General features: G+C 36.7%; 1 protein-coding gene across 1 annotated transcript in view; it reads left to right on the top strand.

Moving 5' to 3' along the window:
• The window catches only part of TTC33 (tetratricopeptide repeat domain 33), a 55,602-nt gene extending 38,598 nt beyond the window's left edge, over positions 1 to 17,004 (top strand). Inside the window, exons 4-5 of the mRNA XM_074857251.1 lie at positions 4,346 to 4,477; positions 14,198 to 17,004. Of these exons, the coding sequence (XP_074713352.1) occupies positions 4,346 to 4,477; positions 14,198 to 14,548 (483 nt within the window). The 3' untranslated portion in view covers positions 14,549 to 17,004. The remainder of the gene's footprint in view (positions 1 to 4,345; positions 4,478 to 14,197) is intronic.
• The last annotated feature ends 15 nt before the right edge of the window (positions 17,005 to 17,019 follow it).

Genomic DNA, 17,019 nt, shown 5'->3' with positions numbered 1-17,019 from the left:
ATAATCTTGATAAGTAAAAGTTTAGTATCTTCATATTCTCAAATGACAAGGTTATATTTGTGCATTTTTTCTGAATGCACGGCTATCTAAAGACCCTTAAGTTGATGCTAAAACATTGAGGAAGAGGGATTTAAGTGGAGTTTTCGGTGATACATAGTTCCTGTGGGAAGCACCTTGTCTGATCATTGAAAAATACCCTAATGCAACTGAATTAGTTTATCTAAAAAGTGAGTATCTGTTTAAAAAATAAATGTTATGTCTGAGTACTGTAATGGTTTGTGACCTTTTTAGAGTCATGCTTGCTTGTTCCTGCTTTACTAGTAATCTGAATGTTTTGCAGGAAGTAGCTAACAAAGGGTGACAGTTATCTCTGCTGTCAAACCCCACCAAAACCACATCGAAATAGGTGTAAATGTAACTTGAATCAAAAGAGATTGCACAAAGTTACCGATGAAGTAATGTAATTGTATGCAGGTCTGGATTAATGCTGGTGATGGCTTTCAGTTTAGTCAATTGTACTGAAGTAGCCATAAAGGATTAAAAGTCTGTCAAGAGTTTGTTGCATTAGAGTACAGTGGAGCTCCCAACAATAAACACTCTCCACACAGAGGACTTCACTTTACTCTTGTGAAAGGAATTCAACCAAATCAAAGAAAGTGCTTATTTTGGAGGGAGCCCTTGGGGATGTGTTCTATTTATTTTCTACAGAATAACTATTTCAAAACAGTTACTGAAGTTAAATGTCTACGTGTAAACAAATTTACAAAGATAGTAAATGACTATGATGAGATAAAACTGAGCAAAGGTAAGAGTAGCAGCAAGCATTCTGCTAAAACTGGGTGTAGGGACTGCTACTGGCTTTCAGATTCATGTTTCAGTCATGCATCTGAACAAAAAGATAATAGTTTTCTCATCAGCTCAAGTATTTCAAGCACATAGACTGAAATGAAAGAAGACCTGGGGGCATCTGTGTAAGAAGCAGAAAAATAGACCATTATGCCGATGCCGTGTTGGAGCAAATAAGAGTAACTTATTCAAAAAGAGGTAAATAAAAGGAAACAAATAATATAGATCCTTGAGAGGAGAAAATCAAGTTGTATGTGGTAGAAGGTGGGAGCAAGACTTTGAACAAGACATTAATTGAGCGTCTAAGTCTTTATTAAGTCAAATGGACTTTGGCCCATTATGGTGTGATATGTAGGGATCAAGGAAACCAACAGTAAAGAACATAGTCAAGACAATGAAAAGAGTTTTGCAAATAGAAAAATGGCCTTGCTCTTACACGGGGCATAAATGTAGACTAAATTTATGTGAAGGAAGAGAAAATTAAAAATGATACTGTCATGGTAATGACAGCACTACAGATAAAACAAACTAAGATGGTTTGGGAAGGAGGCAAGGGGTTCAGTTCTAGGTATGTTTAAACTAGTGATGAGTTCGCAAGAAGATCTGAAATGCTATAAAAGTATTTCAAAGTAGCTGCATCTGTGAAAATAAGCCTCACATCTTGTATTGTCATGCAGAACTCAAGATTATCATATCATATCATATGGTATGGTATCATATCGTAATTGTATCATATCATATTATATTGTGGCGTAGCATATCGTAGCATAGCATATTATAGCATAGCATTGCATATCATAGCATATCACATCACATCCAAGAATGTATAAATACTGAAGTATATGTTGTGCATGAAATGCTATCTATGGAATTAGAAGTATGATTGTGGGTTTTTTGTTACTGATAATTCCTATGATCTACTGCCTGGCTTCCCCCTTTTTAGACACACCCTGTCTAAGGGGAACATACGTAAGGCATGACAGTAACCCTTGAGGTACTTACCATATTAGTGAAATGGAGGCCACACTGGTCTGTGTCTTGTTGGGGGATGATGTATATACACATATATTTTGTGCTTGATATGGCTGCATGTTGAGTGTGTGACAGGCATGTTGTATGACAAAGGGGGCTACAGCACATGTGGGTCCTGTCTGGCTTTGTCTTAGCCATGTGACCTGCCGCAGTAAAAGGACTGAGCAACTCTTGTCAAATCTGTGCGGAAGATACCTTTATGCTAGTGGTGGGTTTTGTTGCTTTTTTCAGCATGACTTTGCAGTTGTAGAATAACTCAGTGGGTGCTGGTTCAGTTTTCAAGTAACAATGGTATCTAGCATGCAGAGGTGTTTTATTAAAGTGATAATAATATCACAGGTAGAGTAACCCAAGACAGGGCTTCACGTATCGTATGTTCATTTTGATGATCTCTTCACTTGAAAAACAAAAGTGCAGGCAAATAGTGTGCATTAATAAATTTATTATTTTAACTGACAAGTTTAGCTGAGTCCTTTTATTAATAACTGAAAAAAACACACATGTGCCAGACAAAATGTATATACATTCAAATTTGTATTTGTTTGAATGTACCTTGAGTAGCTGATGCCATAGTTACTAGGAGCACAGTAATTACCACCATGATCTGGAAGAGCATTTTTAAAGCAGTTGTCTAAATTAGTACACACAACAGTCATAAATAGATGGAAGTGGAATAATTGTCTTTTATTAGTGAGGTCACAGTTCAGTAAACAAAGCAGAAAAACGAATTAAGTAGAAAAGATTTTCTAAATACTTACAAAGATGTTTTGAAGTTGTGTTGCAGTAGAAGGTACTGGTAGGAAGCACTGAATACTCAGCGTGTTCAGGTGAGTGTACACGTGGATTTGTTTTCTCTTACGATAATAAACACGTTAAGAGATTAATGTAAAAGCTAGCTGATAGATGCAGAGTCATTTAGTCTTGACTGGACGTACACCTATCCACCAGTAAAAGTTTGATTCAGTTTACAGATCTGCTGCAGATAAGAGAAACTGCACACAAAAATGCAGTTGAACTGAAGGTTTTGGAAAAATACATAGTATTCATTACAAACTTCGCTTACAAAGCACAGTCATTGAGAACTGTTGAGGAAGAAAGGGAGAATGGCATGACATACAGCTGTGGGGTTTTTTAAAGATTTCTAGGAGCTTCTAATTCCAGAGTCCAGCCTTTTTAAATGGAATTAAAGAGAAGCCATAGGACTAGTCTTTAGAAGAATTGTCTTATTAAAACCGCAGGAATATGGATACAAAGGGGTTTATTGAAAGCTATACTTCCTGTGTTTCTTGGGTACAAGATTACTTTTTGTAGTAAAGCTATTTTTTTAAATTGTACTCACCCAAGTGCTCTGCAAGTACTTTATGTTAATTAAATATGCAAGATTATTGCATTTGAATCCTCCTCTACTCCACACTCATATTTATCTATTTAATATATCATAGAACAGTAAGGTTAAATAAATGCTTTTTGCGCTGCAGCAATAGTCCTAATATATTCTAATATTATTCATCATACTTGCGGGTCAGTTGGGATGAAAGTGGTTGCCCACACATGAGTCTTACTCTTGTGGTTGACATTCTCATCATACTCTAGGAATGCAGTTGTCATTTGTTTCTTATACTGGTATCTATCACCATAGCATGTGGGTGTCTGAAATCATGATCTCAGACTGATGCAGGTTTTCAGGTAATGTGCCAATCTCACGGTGGTCTTGGAAAAATAAGGCAAGCTTTGAGCCATGTTATGTATCGTTAACTATGATTTATAGGCTTAGTTATGGAGATTCAATGCAAGGAGTAGAATACTGTGGTAACAGGCTGACACTAACCTGTACTGCTGAGTAAAAGAGATTACCACATTCAGAAACCACTTTATTTTTTTTTTTAAATGTAGGTGACTTCATGTCTAAGGCTTTGCTATTGCAGAATGCTTACTCTTCAAATACAACAGTCATTGTTCAGGGCTGTTTCCATGCTGAATTACAGGGATTGTTTCTGTAATTATATCATGTTCACTGCAACTGTATTTAGTAGATTCCAGTCTTCTATTAAACAGAAAAAATACAACCTGGAATTTTTTAACAATACTTGCTTATTTATTGTGTTTAATTCTCAATGTGCTTGTCCTTCAGTGTATTCTGTTATGCTTTTACAGAGTGTGGGGTTTGTAGGGAGGAAGGGAGAAGAGGCACACCTTCAGAAGCGATTAATCTACTTCTAATAAAATTGCTTAAATAGTTCAGGTGAATCATCCTCTAACATGCCTGTTTCTCTCTGAGGGCTATGGAATGCATCTGGTTGACTATCTGAGATTAGGCAACTAACTTTTAAACTAGAAAAAGATAGGTAAAATGAACCTGTCCTTAGTTATTGAAACAATAGTGGTTGCCTCGTTAATCCCAGAAAATTTAAATCTGTTTTCAATTTTGCTTATTCTTTTTCCTCTTATCTTTCTTCTTCTGTCATAGGTCCTGATGTCTTTACATGAAATGTTCCCAGCAGTGCATGCAGCAGAAATGGCTGTCCAGAGAAACCCACGTTCCTGGGATGCCTGGCAGACTTTGGGACGTGCCCAGCTTGGATTAGGAGAGATAGCACTGGTAGGAAAACGAACAACATTAATATGCTAAACTTGTAAACCACATCCTCTGAATTGTGTGTCAGAGAATGAAAGTAGAGAAATATCAAGGTAGCTGAATGCCCTTATGTAATCTGAAAGTAGGCAAGGCAAAAGGTTGTTGTTATTTATCTCCACTCTACTTTGTTGTTTTTCACAAATGCTTCCTGTGTGGTTTTGTTGCTGGGCTTGTGGAGGACCTGCCTAGCTCAAAGCCTTTTATGTTATATACTATATTTACATGGTGGCTTTATGCAATAGAATAATTATGTTGACATAACTACACATACTACATTCTGGGTACTGCTATAGCACAGCTCACCATAGTTTAAAGATGAAGGTACTGTGAAGTCCCAGTTGATACTTGGGCTCAGTTATTCCTTACAGAATCACAGAATCATTCAGGTTGGAAAAGACCCTTGGGATCATCAAGTCCAACCATCAGCCCTACTCTACAAAGTTCTCCCCTACACCATATCCCCCAACATCTCATCTAAACGACCCTTAAACACATCCAGGTTTGGTGACTCCACCACCTCCCTGGGCAGCCTATTCCACTGTCTGACCACCCTTTCTGTGAAAAATTTTTTCCTAATGTCCAGTCTAAACCTCCCCTGTTGGAGTTTAAAGCCATTCTCTCTTGTTCTGTCACTAATTACCTCTAAGAAGAGATCAGCACGAACCTCTCTACAATGTCCTTTCAGGTAGCTGTAGAGAGTGATGAGGTCTCCCCTCAGCCTTCTCTTCCTCAAACTTCAGTTGGTCCTCATCAGATTTATTCTCCAGGTCCTTCACCAGCTTTGTTGCCCTCCTCTGCACTCACTCCAGCATATATACATGCCTGCTAATAAAATTCTAGAATCTTGTTCTCCCTGTCTCCTACTCCCCTGCTTCAGGTGCAGCAAATCTTGTGTGCTTGTTCATGCTTTCTTCTGGCTCCTTGACCCTAAATGATGGCTGAAGTTGCTTCTTTTCTTAATAAGACAGCTAAGAGGCTGGGATGCTGTGCAGTAGCTGAAGTGCATCTTTTCTTTAGCTGCAGCTGCATGCCATGGTGCTGTGTTGACTATGTAATGTGATGCAAAGGGAGACTCTTCCCCCATGTCAGATCAGCCTCTGCATATAGGATGTAGGCCTCTAAATAATGTTTTCTGCTAATTAGCGTGGAAACACAGTAAGTGAACTCATTTAATTCAGACACGTTCACAAAAGACCTTCAGAAAAATTGTGAGCTCTCAGATAAAAAAATAGTGGCTTTATTTTTTTTCTGATAGAAGTAGCTGTGTGCTGGTTTGATATAAATAATTTTGTCATTAATTTAGAGTGTTTTTGCAAAGTTACAATGTTTGGACCGAAAATTTTCAAGAATAAAAAAAAAAATATTATTTTTTTGAGGGAAGCAGATCATGCAAAATCAGTTTCTTTTAAAAATGTAGTAAGGAGCACTATTAAAAAAACCCCACAAAACAAAAAAAACCCAAATGGTGAGAATAACATAAAACAAAAGCTGTGTGTTGCTGATGTGTATTGTGCTACCTTGTGTTGCAGTATCATAATAAGAAATATTTAATATAAATCCATGCATATCTGCATCACATAACTGGTCATATTCCATGGCTTTTGTGATGTAGAAAGTAAGAGTAGATGGTCTGTCCTGTCTGGATCTACAATCAATAAATATTTTCTTGTTTTCTTTTTAAGTGTCTGAAATTGTCCCTGTAAATTATGTCTGAGATTTTTAAATGTCTCAGGAAATTCAACGTTTGATTTCCTGCAAGGATCCTAGGTAACTGATGTTGCTTATTCTATAAAAAATCCTACAGTTACTGTAATGTGAATGATACATATTGATATACCCATACTGGTTATACCACCAGGTCTGCTCACTAGATCCTATAAGCTTTGTCTACATTGGCAAGTCACATCACACCCATAGGAGTGGATATATCCTGAGTTAATAGTGCTGGTGACACAGTGTTAACATGATATTAATTTTATTCTACTTCAGAGCAGCACTTCAGGTGCTCTCTTGGAGTGCATTGTCAAGTTTAATCAGAAAGGAATCTATGTAGTCTGAGACTATTCCATGATGCAAACCAAAGCATTTTAGGTGGGAACAATCAGAGATTTGCATCAAAGCACATTATTCATCTGAAACAAAACACTATAGGTGCTCCTGTAATTGTTATATTGACCTCAGTGTCGTGAAGAGAGAGGGAGGAGGAGTTATCACCAGGTAGTTTGCCCTCTTAATTTTTTTGTCTGTCTCTGAGTAGGGAGCCCAGGGCTAGGTAAGCTCCTGTTGGTGTCTCCAGTGCTTTAGTACTGGGTGTTTCTACATTTTGCCTTTCTGTCTTTAAGGCATATTGAATTCTGATGAATATGTTCTCACCTACAGAGAAGAACTTGGGGAGTTATTCTAAAGTGCAGATAATGTTTGCTATTTGTTTTTGAACCAATCCATTTTTAAGGAATCTTAAAGGCTTAAGACTGGAGGAGTCTTAAAAGGTTAAGTGGTTTCGTTTAACCTTTGTTAAACCTGTGGAGACTTCTTGACTGAGTGATCAAAATCATAATTATCCTTTTTCCATTAGCCTTTCATTACCATGATTCTCTAATTTTTCACTGCATTATATTTTTTAGAAAGAGAAGTTAATAAAGCATAAATGTCATGGCTTTTTAGTAATGTTTGAGATTGGGGAATTACTACCCTTCTCAAGAGCAGCTTCTTCTGTTTCTTTGTTTCACTTCTCCCCCAACAATGTCTGTCTTCACTACCCACATCCTGCCAAATGGTCTGTTGTAAATATTTTTATTAGTTCACAATGAATGATGCATTTTTTCTTAGGAAAAAATTCACGGTATTTTAATTTCAAGTTTCCCAGGTCTAAAATACAGCTTCCAGACAAATCTAATCTATATTATGAGCTGCATAACATATTAATTTCTTACAAACAAAGGAAGATTTGGTTTGGTTTGGTTTTGTCAAACTTGTGACAGAAAGAGTGAGATAAATTAGCCCTTTCTATTTATCTTTTACAAAAGCTATTTGCTCTTTTTTCTGAATTTACTAAATAGGGTAGTTCAACAGTAATACTTAAATGTGAGCAGGCAGAACTTTATTGCTGTAAAGACAGAAATTCCATGAATTCTACAAATCAGTTTGCAAGAACACACCTGAGTAAACTTAGCAACAGGAATGTAGAAACTGTAGAGGTATAGTCAGGCTTGTAATATTTCTTTCATTTAATTGTAAATGTTTGTTTTTACAAATGGTATTTACTATATTGGTGATGACAATGTAAGCAGTAACAATTTCACACTGATAATCTTCATTAGAACACTTCTTCCCATGCGACAGAGTAAGCCCCACACTTTGACTAAACAAGCAAACAAAAACCCAAAAGCAGCATTTAAAAAACCAAAGACTTAACTGAAAGTGACTGAGTCTCCCACCTTGGAGATATTCATAAGCCATCTGGACATGGTCATGGGTAACCAGCTCCAGGTGGCTCTGCTTGAGCAGGGGGTTGGCACAGAGGACCTTGGAAGGTCCCGGCCAATGGCCAACCTCAACCATTCTGTGAATCTGTGACTTAAATTTACCCTGTTGTGGGCTGGGGCCTCTGTGTCAAATCTGGAATTCTGAAGATTACGAAGTTACTTGGTCAGATGTGTAAATATGGACCATTTGTGCATGCTTTTTGTTGTTTTGAAGGATGTGGTTTTTTACTAAGTAGTTAGTGGTTTAGCAGTCTTTAAGTATGATACTATGTTTTGTAAAAGGAATCAAATTTTGACAATATGAATCCTCACATTAGACCTTTTATTTCTCTTGAAAGACATAAGTTTTAGGCCTTTTACATAATGATGGGATTTATGTACTAGCAAAGAGAGGAATTACTGCATCTTCTTGGAATCCAGCTAATTAACATAACTAATTCTGAATTTGAGGGAGTTTTTCAAAATGTTACTAATGTAAGCATATAGAAACATAAAGAATTTGGTAATCAAAAGGAAACTGATGGTTGGCTTTCCACTGAAAAGCAATCAAGTCTGTGCTTCGAACTGTGTTTCCATCAACGTGAGGGGATAAATAACTCAGATTTTATTTTTATAGGTTTATATGAAATTAAAATATTTAATTATACTGCTGTGGTAATCTTCTAAGTACAACAGAATGTTTGGATTATTTTATAGTGAATATTTAACTTTATATTAATGTAGTTGAAACTTACTCTTCTTATGTGCATAAATGAAAAAGAGGCAATGCAATTTTAAAAATTGCTATTTGTTTTGTAATTTTGGCCTAGAATTTCTTGTTATTCCATTTATAGTTTTTGTGTCACACTTTAAATGGTACTGCTTTCCGTATCTGGATTCGATAAAAGATATTTATTTTGAAAATAAAACATGGCAGGGTATATTTCTGTCCTGCTGACTCCATCTTGAACTACACTCCAGCCATGTACACAGTCTATCAGATAGTATTTGGGAAGTATTAATTTAGAAAATAAAATGCTTTGTCAGTTAATGCTTTGTCAGTGAGGTTCTGTTAAATTCTTTTCAACAGCTTTAAACAGTCCTTCCCAGTTACAGGTAATACCAGTTAATGCCCAGTAATACTAGCTTCCACAGAGGTCCCGTGTTAGTCCTGCAGTCTCCAGCTACTATAGTGTAATCTTTTTTTTTTTTTAAACCACTGTTGGAAGTCATAAATATTTTGATAACCCACCCAATGATTTTTTTTTAAGACATGAAAATATCTTCTATTCAGAGGTGATTTTTGCTTCCAGTCAAGAAAGCAGAAGGGCAAGTAAGTCTCCAAAAGTTTAAATGCCCTTTCTGCTACATTTCTGGCAGGGGTACTCAGTTCTTCTGAGTGTAACCCACTAACTTAGCTGACCACCTCCTGTTAATTATTCTTGTCGAATGCTCAGAAATTTTGAGGCTTTAACCATGGTAATGAAGTCCATCTTCTCAACATTTTGACGTTGTAATTAAAAGTGTTAGCTAAAACAGATGCAGAATATATGACAAACTGGGATTGGGAAGAAAGTTGTTTTACCATTATTTTAAAATTACTTGTAATAATTTTAGCAGGATAATTTGGTGATAGGTGAATGTTTTCCATCCTCCTGGATTTCCCTGATTTACAAATTAGGAACACTTGTATCACTTCAGGTTTTATTTTCCTGGGCTAAATATGTCAATTTCTAGAATGGGATAGATTTTTTTTTTTTTTGTTCCCTCGATCACCCTGGATTATGTCCATGCATACAGTAGAGCACAGCATAGAGATCTCTATAGTAGAGACAGCCTGAAACAGTGACTCCTGCAGTGTCTTGTGGGGATGCTCACTGAGGTGTAAAGGCAGACAGGTAGTAAGCGTTGTGAGGAAAGAGGGCTGGGAAGAAGTGAGTTGGTGCAAAAGGACATTGGGGAAATGGGTGTACAACACCAAAACAAAAGAGTGTACAAAAAGAGGATGGAAACTTCATCGAAAGAAGAGGAAGAAGGAAGCTGTGGAAGTGAGGAAGAGGCACCCTGAAGAGAAACTTGAAGTGGGCATAGCGGCTGTCAGTGAAATTTTCTGAAACTTTGGTCTGCACAGAGATGTGTGCCTGGGGCCAGAGAAACTGAGGAGATCTTTTCTATCACTTGCCACAGGCCATTACATTCCTGTTCTCTTTTCATCCCTCCAAGCTCAGGCACATGTCCTCTGACCTCTCTTGGCAGTTATCAGTCGCTGTGGCCCAGGGAGGACATGGGCTGAGTCACCTCTGGGGATGATGCATCTTCATCCGTGCTGCATAAATTCACTGCAGTGGAGAACCTCCAGCATAGGAGAGTTAAGCTAACATGGTCTCACAGATGTCTACCAAACAGGAACAAAGACTTCTGTGGGTTTATAACTTGACCAAATTCCAATAGGTGTAAGGCAAAAATAGCCTTTCACATCTGGAAAAATCTGCTATATTTCAAGTCTTTTCTCCAAAACGTGAGAGCACCAGAACCTTTGAATAAAATGATTTAGTAAACATAAGAACTGCAAAATACTAAGTGTTCACTTAATTTTTGAAGAAAGAATACTTATTTTTGCTGAAAAGAAATTTCCAGAGAGAAAATTTTTATTGAAAAGAAGAAATAATCTGAACAGAAAAGTTGCATAGAAAAGTTCAGCTTGAAAGCTTAAAGTTAAAATAGGTAAGACATTTACCATTCAGATTATATCATATAATCTATTAAACTAGAGTGAAAATATCTGAATGAATTTAATTTTTTTTTTTGTTTAAAGAAGAGAAATGTAATAAGGAGTCTTTAAATGTACTAAAATTTCGTAAGTGTCTCTATGCTAAAGGTTTCTATAAAAATTAGTTATGTTCATGGTGAGTAGTACAAGAAAATAAGACTTAAATTCCAATAAAATACTACCATAGAATCATAGAATAGTTTGGGTTGGAAGGGACCTTTAAAGGTCATCTAGTCCAACCCCCTGCAATGAGCAGGGACATCTTCAACTAGATCAGGTTGCTCAGAGCCCCGTCCAACCTGGCCTTGAATGTTTCCAGGGATGGGGCATCTACCACGTCTCTGGGCAACCTGTGCCAGTGTTTCAGCACTCTCATTGTAAAAAATCTCTTCCTTATACCTAGTGTGAATCTACACTAGTTTAGTTGAAAACCATTACTCCTTGTCCTATCCCTACACTCCCTGAGAAAGAGTCCCTCCCATCTTTCCTGTAGCCCCCTTTAAGTACTGGAAGGCCACTGTAAGGTCTCCCCAGAGCCTTCTCTTCTCCAGGCTGAACAACCCCAACTCTCTCAGCCTGTCTCCATAGGGGGGGTGCTGCAGCCCCCTGATCATCTTCATGGTCTCCTTTGGACCCTCTTTCTTACGCTGGGGGCCCCAGAGCTGAACACAGCACTGCAGGTGGGGACTCACAAGAGCAGAGTAGAGGAGCAGAAAATCCCCTCCCTCTGCCTGCTGGCCACACTTCTGATGCAGCCCAGGACACGGCTGGCTTTCTGGGCTGCAGGTGCAAATTGCTGACTCATATTCAGTTTTTCATCCATCAGTACCCCCAGTTATTATGTTGGATGCTGTAAAAAAAAAAAAAACCAACATATTTAAGGCTCATTAAACACAGAAGGATTACTTACAGTTGTATACGTATCTTCACTGGTGGACATCCTTTGAAATAGGTCAGATAGTGTCTGTTAGATGTAACATAAAGGCCTAATATAAACCTTGGGGGCAGATATGAACTGCATAACTTCTTAAAATGCTCCCTTACCTTTTTTATGGGTCACTGTATTGTGACAATTTCTAGGTCCATGTGTTATAAAAACATGCTATAAAAAGTGTTGTCTGATCAAAACTGCCCTTCACATTTAAAGACTCTGCAAACCAGCAGAAGAGATTCTGTTCATGCGACAAATGAAAGATTGTTTGCTACAGAATACCCTATATATAGTGAGACAAAAATGTAAAATATTTTAAAAAGACAAATTCTTCAAATATTGTAATTCAGCAAATGAGAACATCTTGCAGTGGATTTTATAGTTCTCTTCCCTACAGAAGCAAAAGCAGGTATATGACTACGTACTGATTTAAAATCCCCTAGTCCTTACAAGCAGGGTCTCCAAGACCACAGCTGACGTTTAAAATGAGGCTAGAAATACCAAGTTTATCTAGTGCCAACACATTTTCCTATAATGCCAGACAGGCAGTTGGAGAAGGAGATTTACATCTCCATCAGGGGAGAATCAGAAGTAGCACTGTTATTTTCTTCTGTTTAACAGAAATTAATGACTCTAGAAGCAGTTACAGTGGCAACATGAAATTTTAGGTGGATGACAATTCTGTATTTTTCAGTGTTACGTTGCTGCTTTAAAATGAATCGCGCTGATCTTTTGCAGCACTTAAAAGTTATTATTTTATTATTATTATGTTATTTATTTATAAAGATGTCACACACAAGATCTTTTTTCTAATAGATTTACAAAGGTGATTGTTTTATGCTGTATTGTATATATCATCAAGACAGCTTCTAAGGTTATCGAATGTTACCTTATATTTGATTACTGTGTTTAATGTTGTTTATTGTGGATGAACATAACTATATAGACAGGCTTTAATTAGGGGGCCTCTTTCATGGAAAGATTAAAAGCAGATGATGTTTGTTTATATTTTGTTTTCGACAGAAATACCAAAAAAGCATTTAGTGTTTACTTATAGCTCATCTGTCTCTTGAAATTGAAAGCTAGCAAAGTTGAATAAAATGACACTTTTGCAAGACTTAAACTGCACTCTTCCTTCTGTTTAAAGTTCAGCATGCTCCTACACTTCAGAACTGGCTCTGGACCAATAATAAAGTATTTGGGTTTTTTCCTGGAACTGAAAGGCTGCCTATTACAACAGCAGTAATACTGGTAGCATAATCAGCATTTCTTAAATCTGATTTATATCTCTTGTCTGCTGAGTTCATGTCATATGGATTTTGTATATTAATCTGTGCCAGCAGAAGGATGAATTGGCAGTTTCTGTCAATGCAGATGAAAAGTTGTGATTTTTCAAATTAAGTTGCATGTATTAAGTATTTATAAATTATAACAGAATATGAAATTCTATGGTTGTTTATACGTCCTTAAAGTCTTTATATGCAAGTTGCTAGAACTCTTCCCAAATATCCAAATCCGTATTGTCACTGTTTCCCACCTTACAGGAAGGCTTTTGTACATTGTCACATGAGTTTGGTCGCTCAGGTCCATAACCGACCATACAGTCATAAACGTGAAATACACACATGCCTAAGTCTGAGTAGGTAAGGTTAGTCTTACTTTTCACTGTTAAATAAATAGAATACAGTTGTAATTCTTGGTCTAGCATTTTTCCAGTATTGTAGCAATCGCTTCTTATTGCCAAATATCACATCTACTGGATTAGATGGTCACTTTTTTTATATTTAACAACTTCCATGTTGAGTATTTGTGAGACTTCTCCCAACTGAACTGAAAGACAGGAGAAACAGTATCAACTATACTTACTTGTATTAGTATTGCATGTTTTATAAGATTATAGGAGTTCTTTCTTGGAGCAACTCTCCAAGTTGGGAGTTTGCTTGTCTACTTTTACCTGTTTAGGTAAGCGTGTTTGCAACCACAAATGTGTTACAGAGACTGCTTATCATGGGGCTAGGATTACTGTAGTATTAGGTCTGTGTGTGAAATGACTACATGGTAATTTAAAACCAGCAATATTAGTGATACTTCAAATCCCAGTCATCCCTTTTCTGTATTTCTTTAAACCGTATCTCTCTGCATTTGCCTTCCTGCACATCTGATGATAGGAGAAAAGTGGGATAGAAAACCATCAAAGCAAAAATTATTTTTGCTTTTACATTTTTAATTAAAATATTATTTTTGACATGTGAGCTCTTATTTCTGTCCTTGTTGCCAGGTACCTGATTTGTTCATGCATTCTTGGTATTTTCAGACACTTGTATGCACAGTTGTTTGGGGGTAACGCTGCTCTTGAACTTAGAGCTGAGGGAGGATTGTTCCACTAAAGACAGAGTGGAGTACAATCACTTTTGTCTTTGCTTGAATGATGTACATATTTTCTTTTTTGTTAATTTCTATGATGAAATGTGTAGGCTTTAAAGTGTCCAATCCTTGTTTCTTCCCTATTCTGTTTATAGGCAATCCGAAGTTTCCAGGTGTCCTTACACATCTTTCCAATGAACCCTGAAGTATGGAAAGAGGACCTTTCCTGGGCAAGAAAACTACATGAACAGCAGAAGGCAACAAAGACTGAGGCAGTGCAAACACTGGCAAAAGAAAAAGAGCTTGCACAAGAACCAATTCCAGACTATGACTTTGAAAGTGATGAAATTGTGGCAGTCTGTGCTGCCATCGCAGAGAAGGAGAAAGCTCTTTCAGCCCCTAAAACGGTAGTGATTGTATCTGCTTCAGGCACAGTAGAGACTGTTACTGAGGAGGAGAATTGTCCTACAACTCCTGATGAAACCCTTTTCATCAGAGCTCGATAGGGCAGCCTTATGGGTTGCCATACTGTTTTAAGAACTAGTGTTATTTATTATATGGGGCTTGCTTTAGTTTTGTTTTTTAAGCAGTGGGAGAACCTACAAAAGTTAAAGAATTGGAGTTATTTTTCTTCTGTAAGTTGAAAAAGCAATGACCAGAGTTGTTGTTCCATCCATATTTTTGGAGAAGAAACCCAAACGTTAATTCTAAAGATCTTCTGAACAAATGTAATGTTAAAATGCTTAACTGCATTCTAACAACTGCTTTCATCTTTATGTGTTTCATAATTTTACAAGTTCATGTCTACATTTTCCCAGTAATTGATAAGCTTTTATTTAAACAGTAAAAGAAAAAGGGATTTTTAAAAAATCTGTTTCAATCCTTATTCATTAACATTTTTATTCCAGTTAAGGTGTTCTCTGTTATCAGAACTCTATCTTCATTATGGTTACTTTTTCTATAAAGAAGTTTCATATGAAGCAGAGATGGATTATTATTTTGCTTGTGTGTGTGTGATAGATCTGACATCTGATTTGTAGCCAAATGAAATCAGTAGAAACCTTTATATTGCTTTCATAAGTGAATGGGTTAAACACTTTCTGATGAGATAAAAGGTAATGCTGTACGAAACCAGGCCCTGAATGTTTACTAAATGTTTCACCAGAAGAAAGAACATTCAGCTGAGACTGAAACTGGCATTTCCTTTTCTTGAGTGCTGTGCTACAGACATCACTAAAAGCACAATGGTGGCAGTTGGAAATACGTATGTCTGAAGTGTGTTACTTTTAGTCTTTTCTTTCTTAGTGAGGCTTATCTGATAAAGGGAGTAAATTTGTTTTTTCTAATTCTTATGACCAGCCATTTAAAGTATGTTCTTAATGAGCCAGTTTTTCAGGGCAGCATTGCTTGAGTCTTCCTTTTTATTCTTTTTGGATTTTGGATGCTGTGGTGGGTATTCACATCGTGTTAACTTAGAGGCATAACATAGGAGACTTTTTAATGTTCATCTTTCTTTAGGGGAAGGTGGGGGTTGGTTCCTCACACAGGCAGCTCAGAGAAATGAAGTCAGGCTGTTTCTTTGATGTGTTCTGTGCTGAGACTGCTCTCTTTTCGTTGTCTTGGAGATGTGGTAGAGATGGTCACCTCCTAACTGGGCTGGAAAAAATGGTCAACTGAGGAATTCCTGGAGAATTCAGGATGGGGAACACATCAGTTCTACTTGATTTTGATAACATATTGCATGATAAAAACATTTGAATAATAGTTCTGTAGACAAGTGAAACCTTTTGAAATCAGTCATCTTTGCATTTTTCATATCTGATTTCTATTTTGAAAATAACACATTTTAAAAGGAAATAATGTTGCTCAAGGAGCACAGTGATTTTTGCAATACAAAGTGTCTTGTAGAAATATTTATCTCAGATCATACTTTCAGTTAGTATCTTTATTGAAGAGGACACTTGCAGTCTTTGCAGAAATGAATTATCCATTTCAAATACTTAATTGCCATGTTGTACTTACTAAGTTTTCATTAATTTTTGCTAGATTCTTCCTGAATATATTTTTGTGTATATGTGAATTTTTATATCTGTGCTTGCACGCACACACAAAAAATTTACACTTCTTAACATGTCCTGAGTATTCAAAATAATTATAATTACAGTGACTAAAATATATTAAGAAATGTAAAACATCACTATGCTGCATTTTTATTTGTTCATTCAGTTCAGAAATAGGTCTTAAATGCTTACTGAATAAGCATTTGATTAAGATATAGTTTGATAGTTTAAATTGTTCCTGGTGAAGAATTTCTTAATCTTTTTTTTCCTAACAACTGAAATAATACAATCTCTTCAGCCACAGGAAGAGTTAGTATGAGAAGGATTTGAACAGATTTCTTCAAAGAGACATTTTCTGGCTAGTAAAGGAAATGTGCGAGAAGCTGTGTGTTTTCATTTTGAAGGAGCTCGGCTATAATCCAATGCATCTTTTCTTTCTTTGCGCTTCATACTTGCGTCAGCATTATGTATTTACTCATAGAGGAAGGACTGCCTCCTTCCTTTCAGAGGTCCATGTTATCACAGAATCTGTTTCCACTGAAATGATTCACAAAATTCCTGTTGACTTCAGCACTGCTGGGCCAAACGAGTGGAGGGGTGTGCATCTACACCATCAGGGATAATGGCTATGCTGGGTTCAAGGGGTGGTTGTGTCCATCCAGTGTACTAAATGTGTTTTCCTTCTGATTAAATTAGGTTATGAATTCTAGGTATTGTCAGGACTGTAGTGTTTTGTAGAGCTCTGTAGAGCAGGTAAGTTCTTGTGACCTGTTATTCTCAAACTGGGAAGAAGTTAAAAAAATAGATGGTTTCAATATTGTTTTTTGTACAGCATGCCATGTTTTGCATGTATGGGATTTTTTTGATCTGTTTGAATAAAATACTGACTTCTTTGCTGCTTAGTGGTGCTTGTTTAT

The sequence above is a fragment of the Strix uralensis genome, chromosome Z, assembly GCF_047716275.1.
Source record: "Strix uralensis isolate ZFMK-TIS-50842 chromosome Z, bStrUra1, whole genome shotgun sequence".
NCBI lineage: Eukaryota > Metazoa > Chordata > Aves > Strigiformes > Strigidae > Strix > Strix uralensis.
The sequence above is the reverse complement of the archived record's forward strand: the minus strand, read 5'-3'. Positions and strand labels throughout refer to the sequence as shown.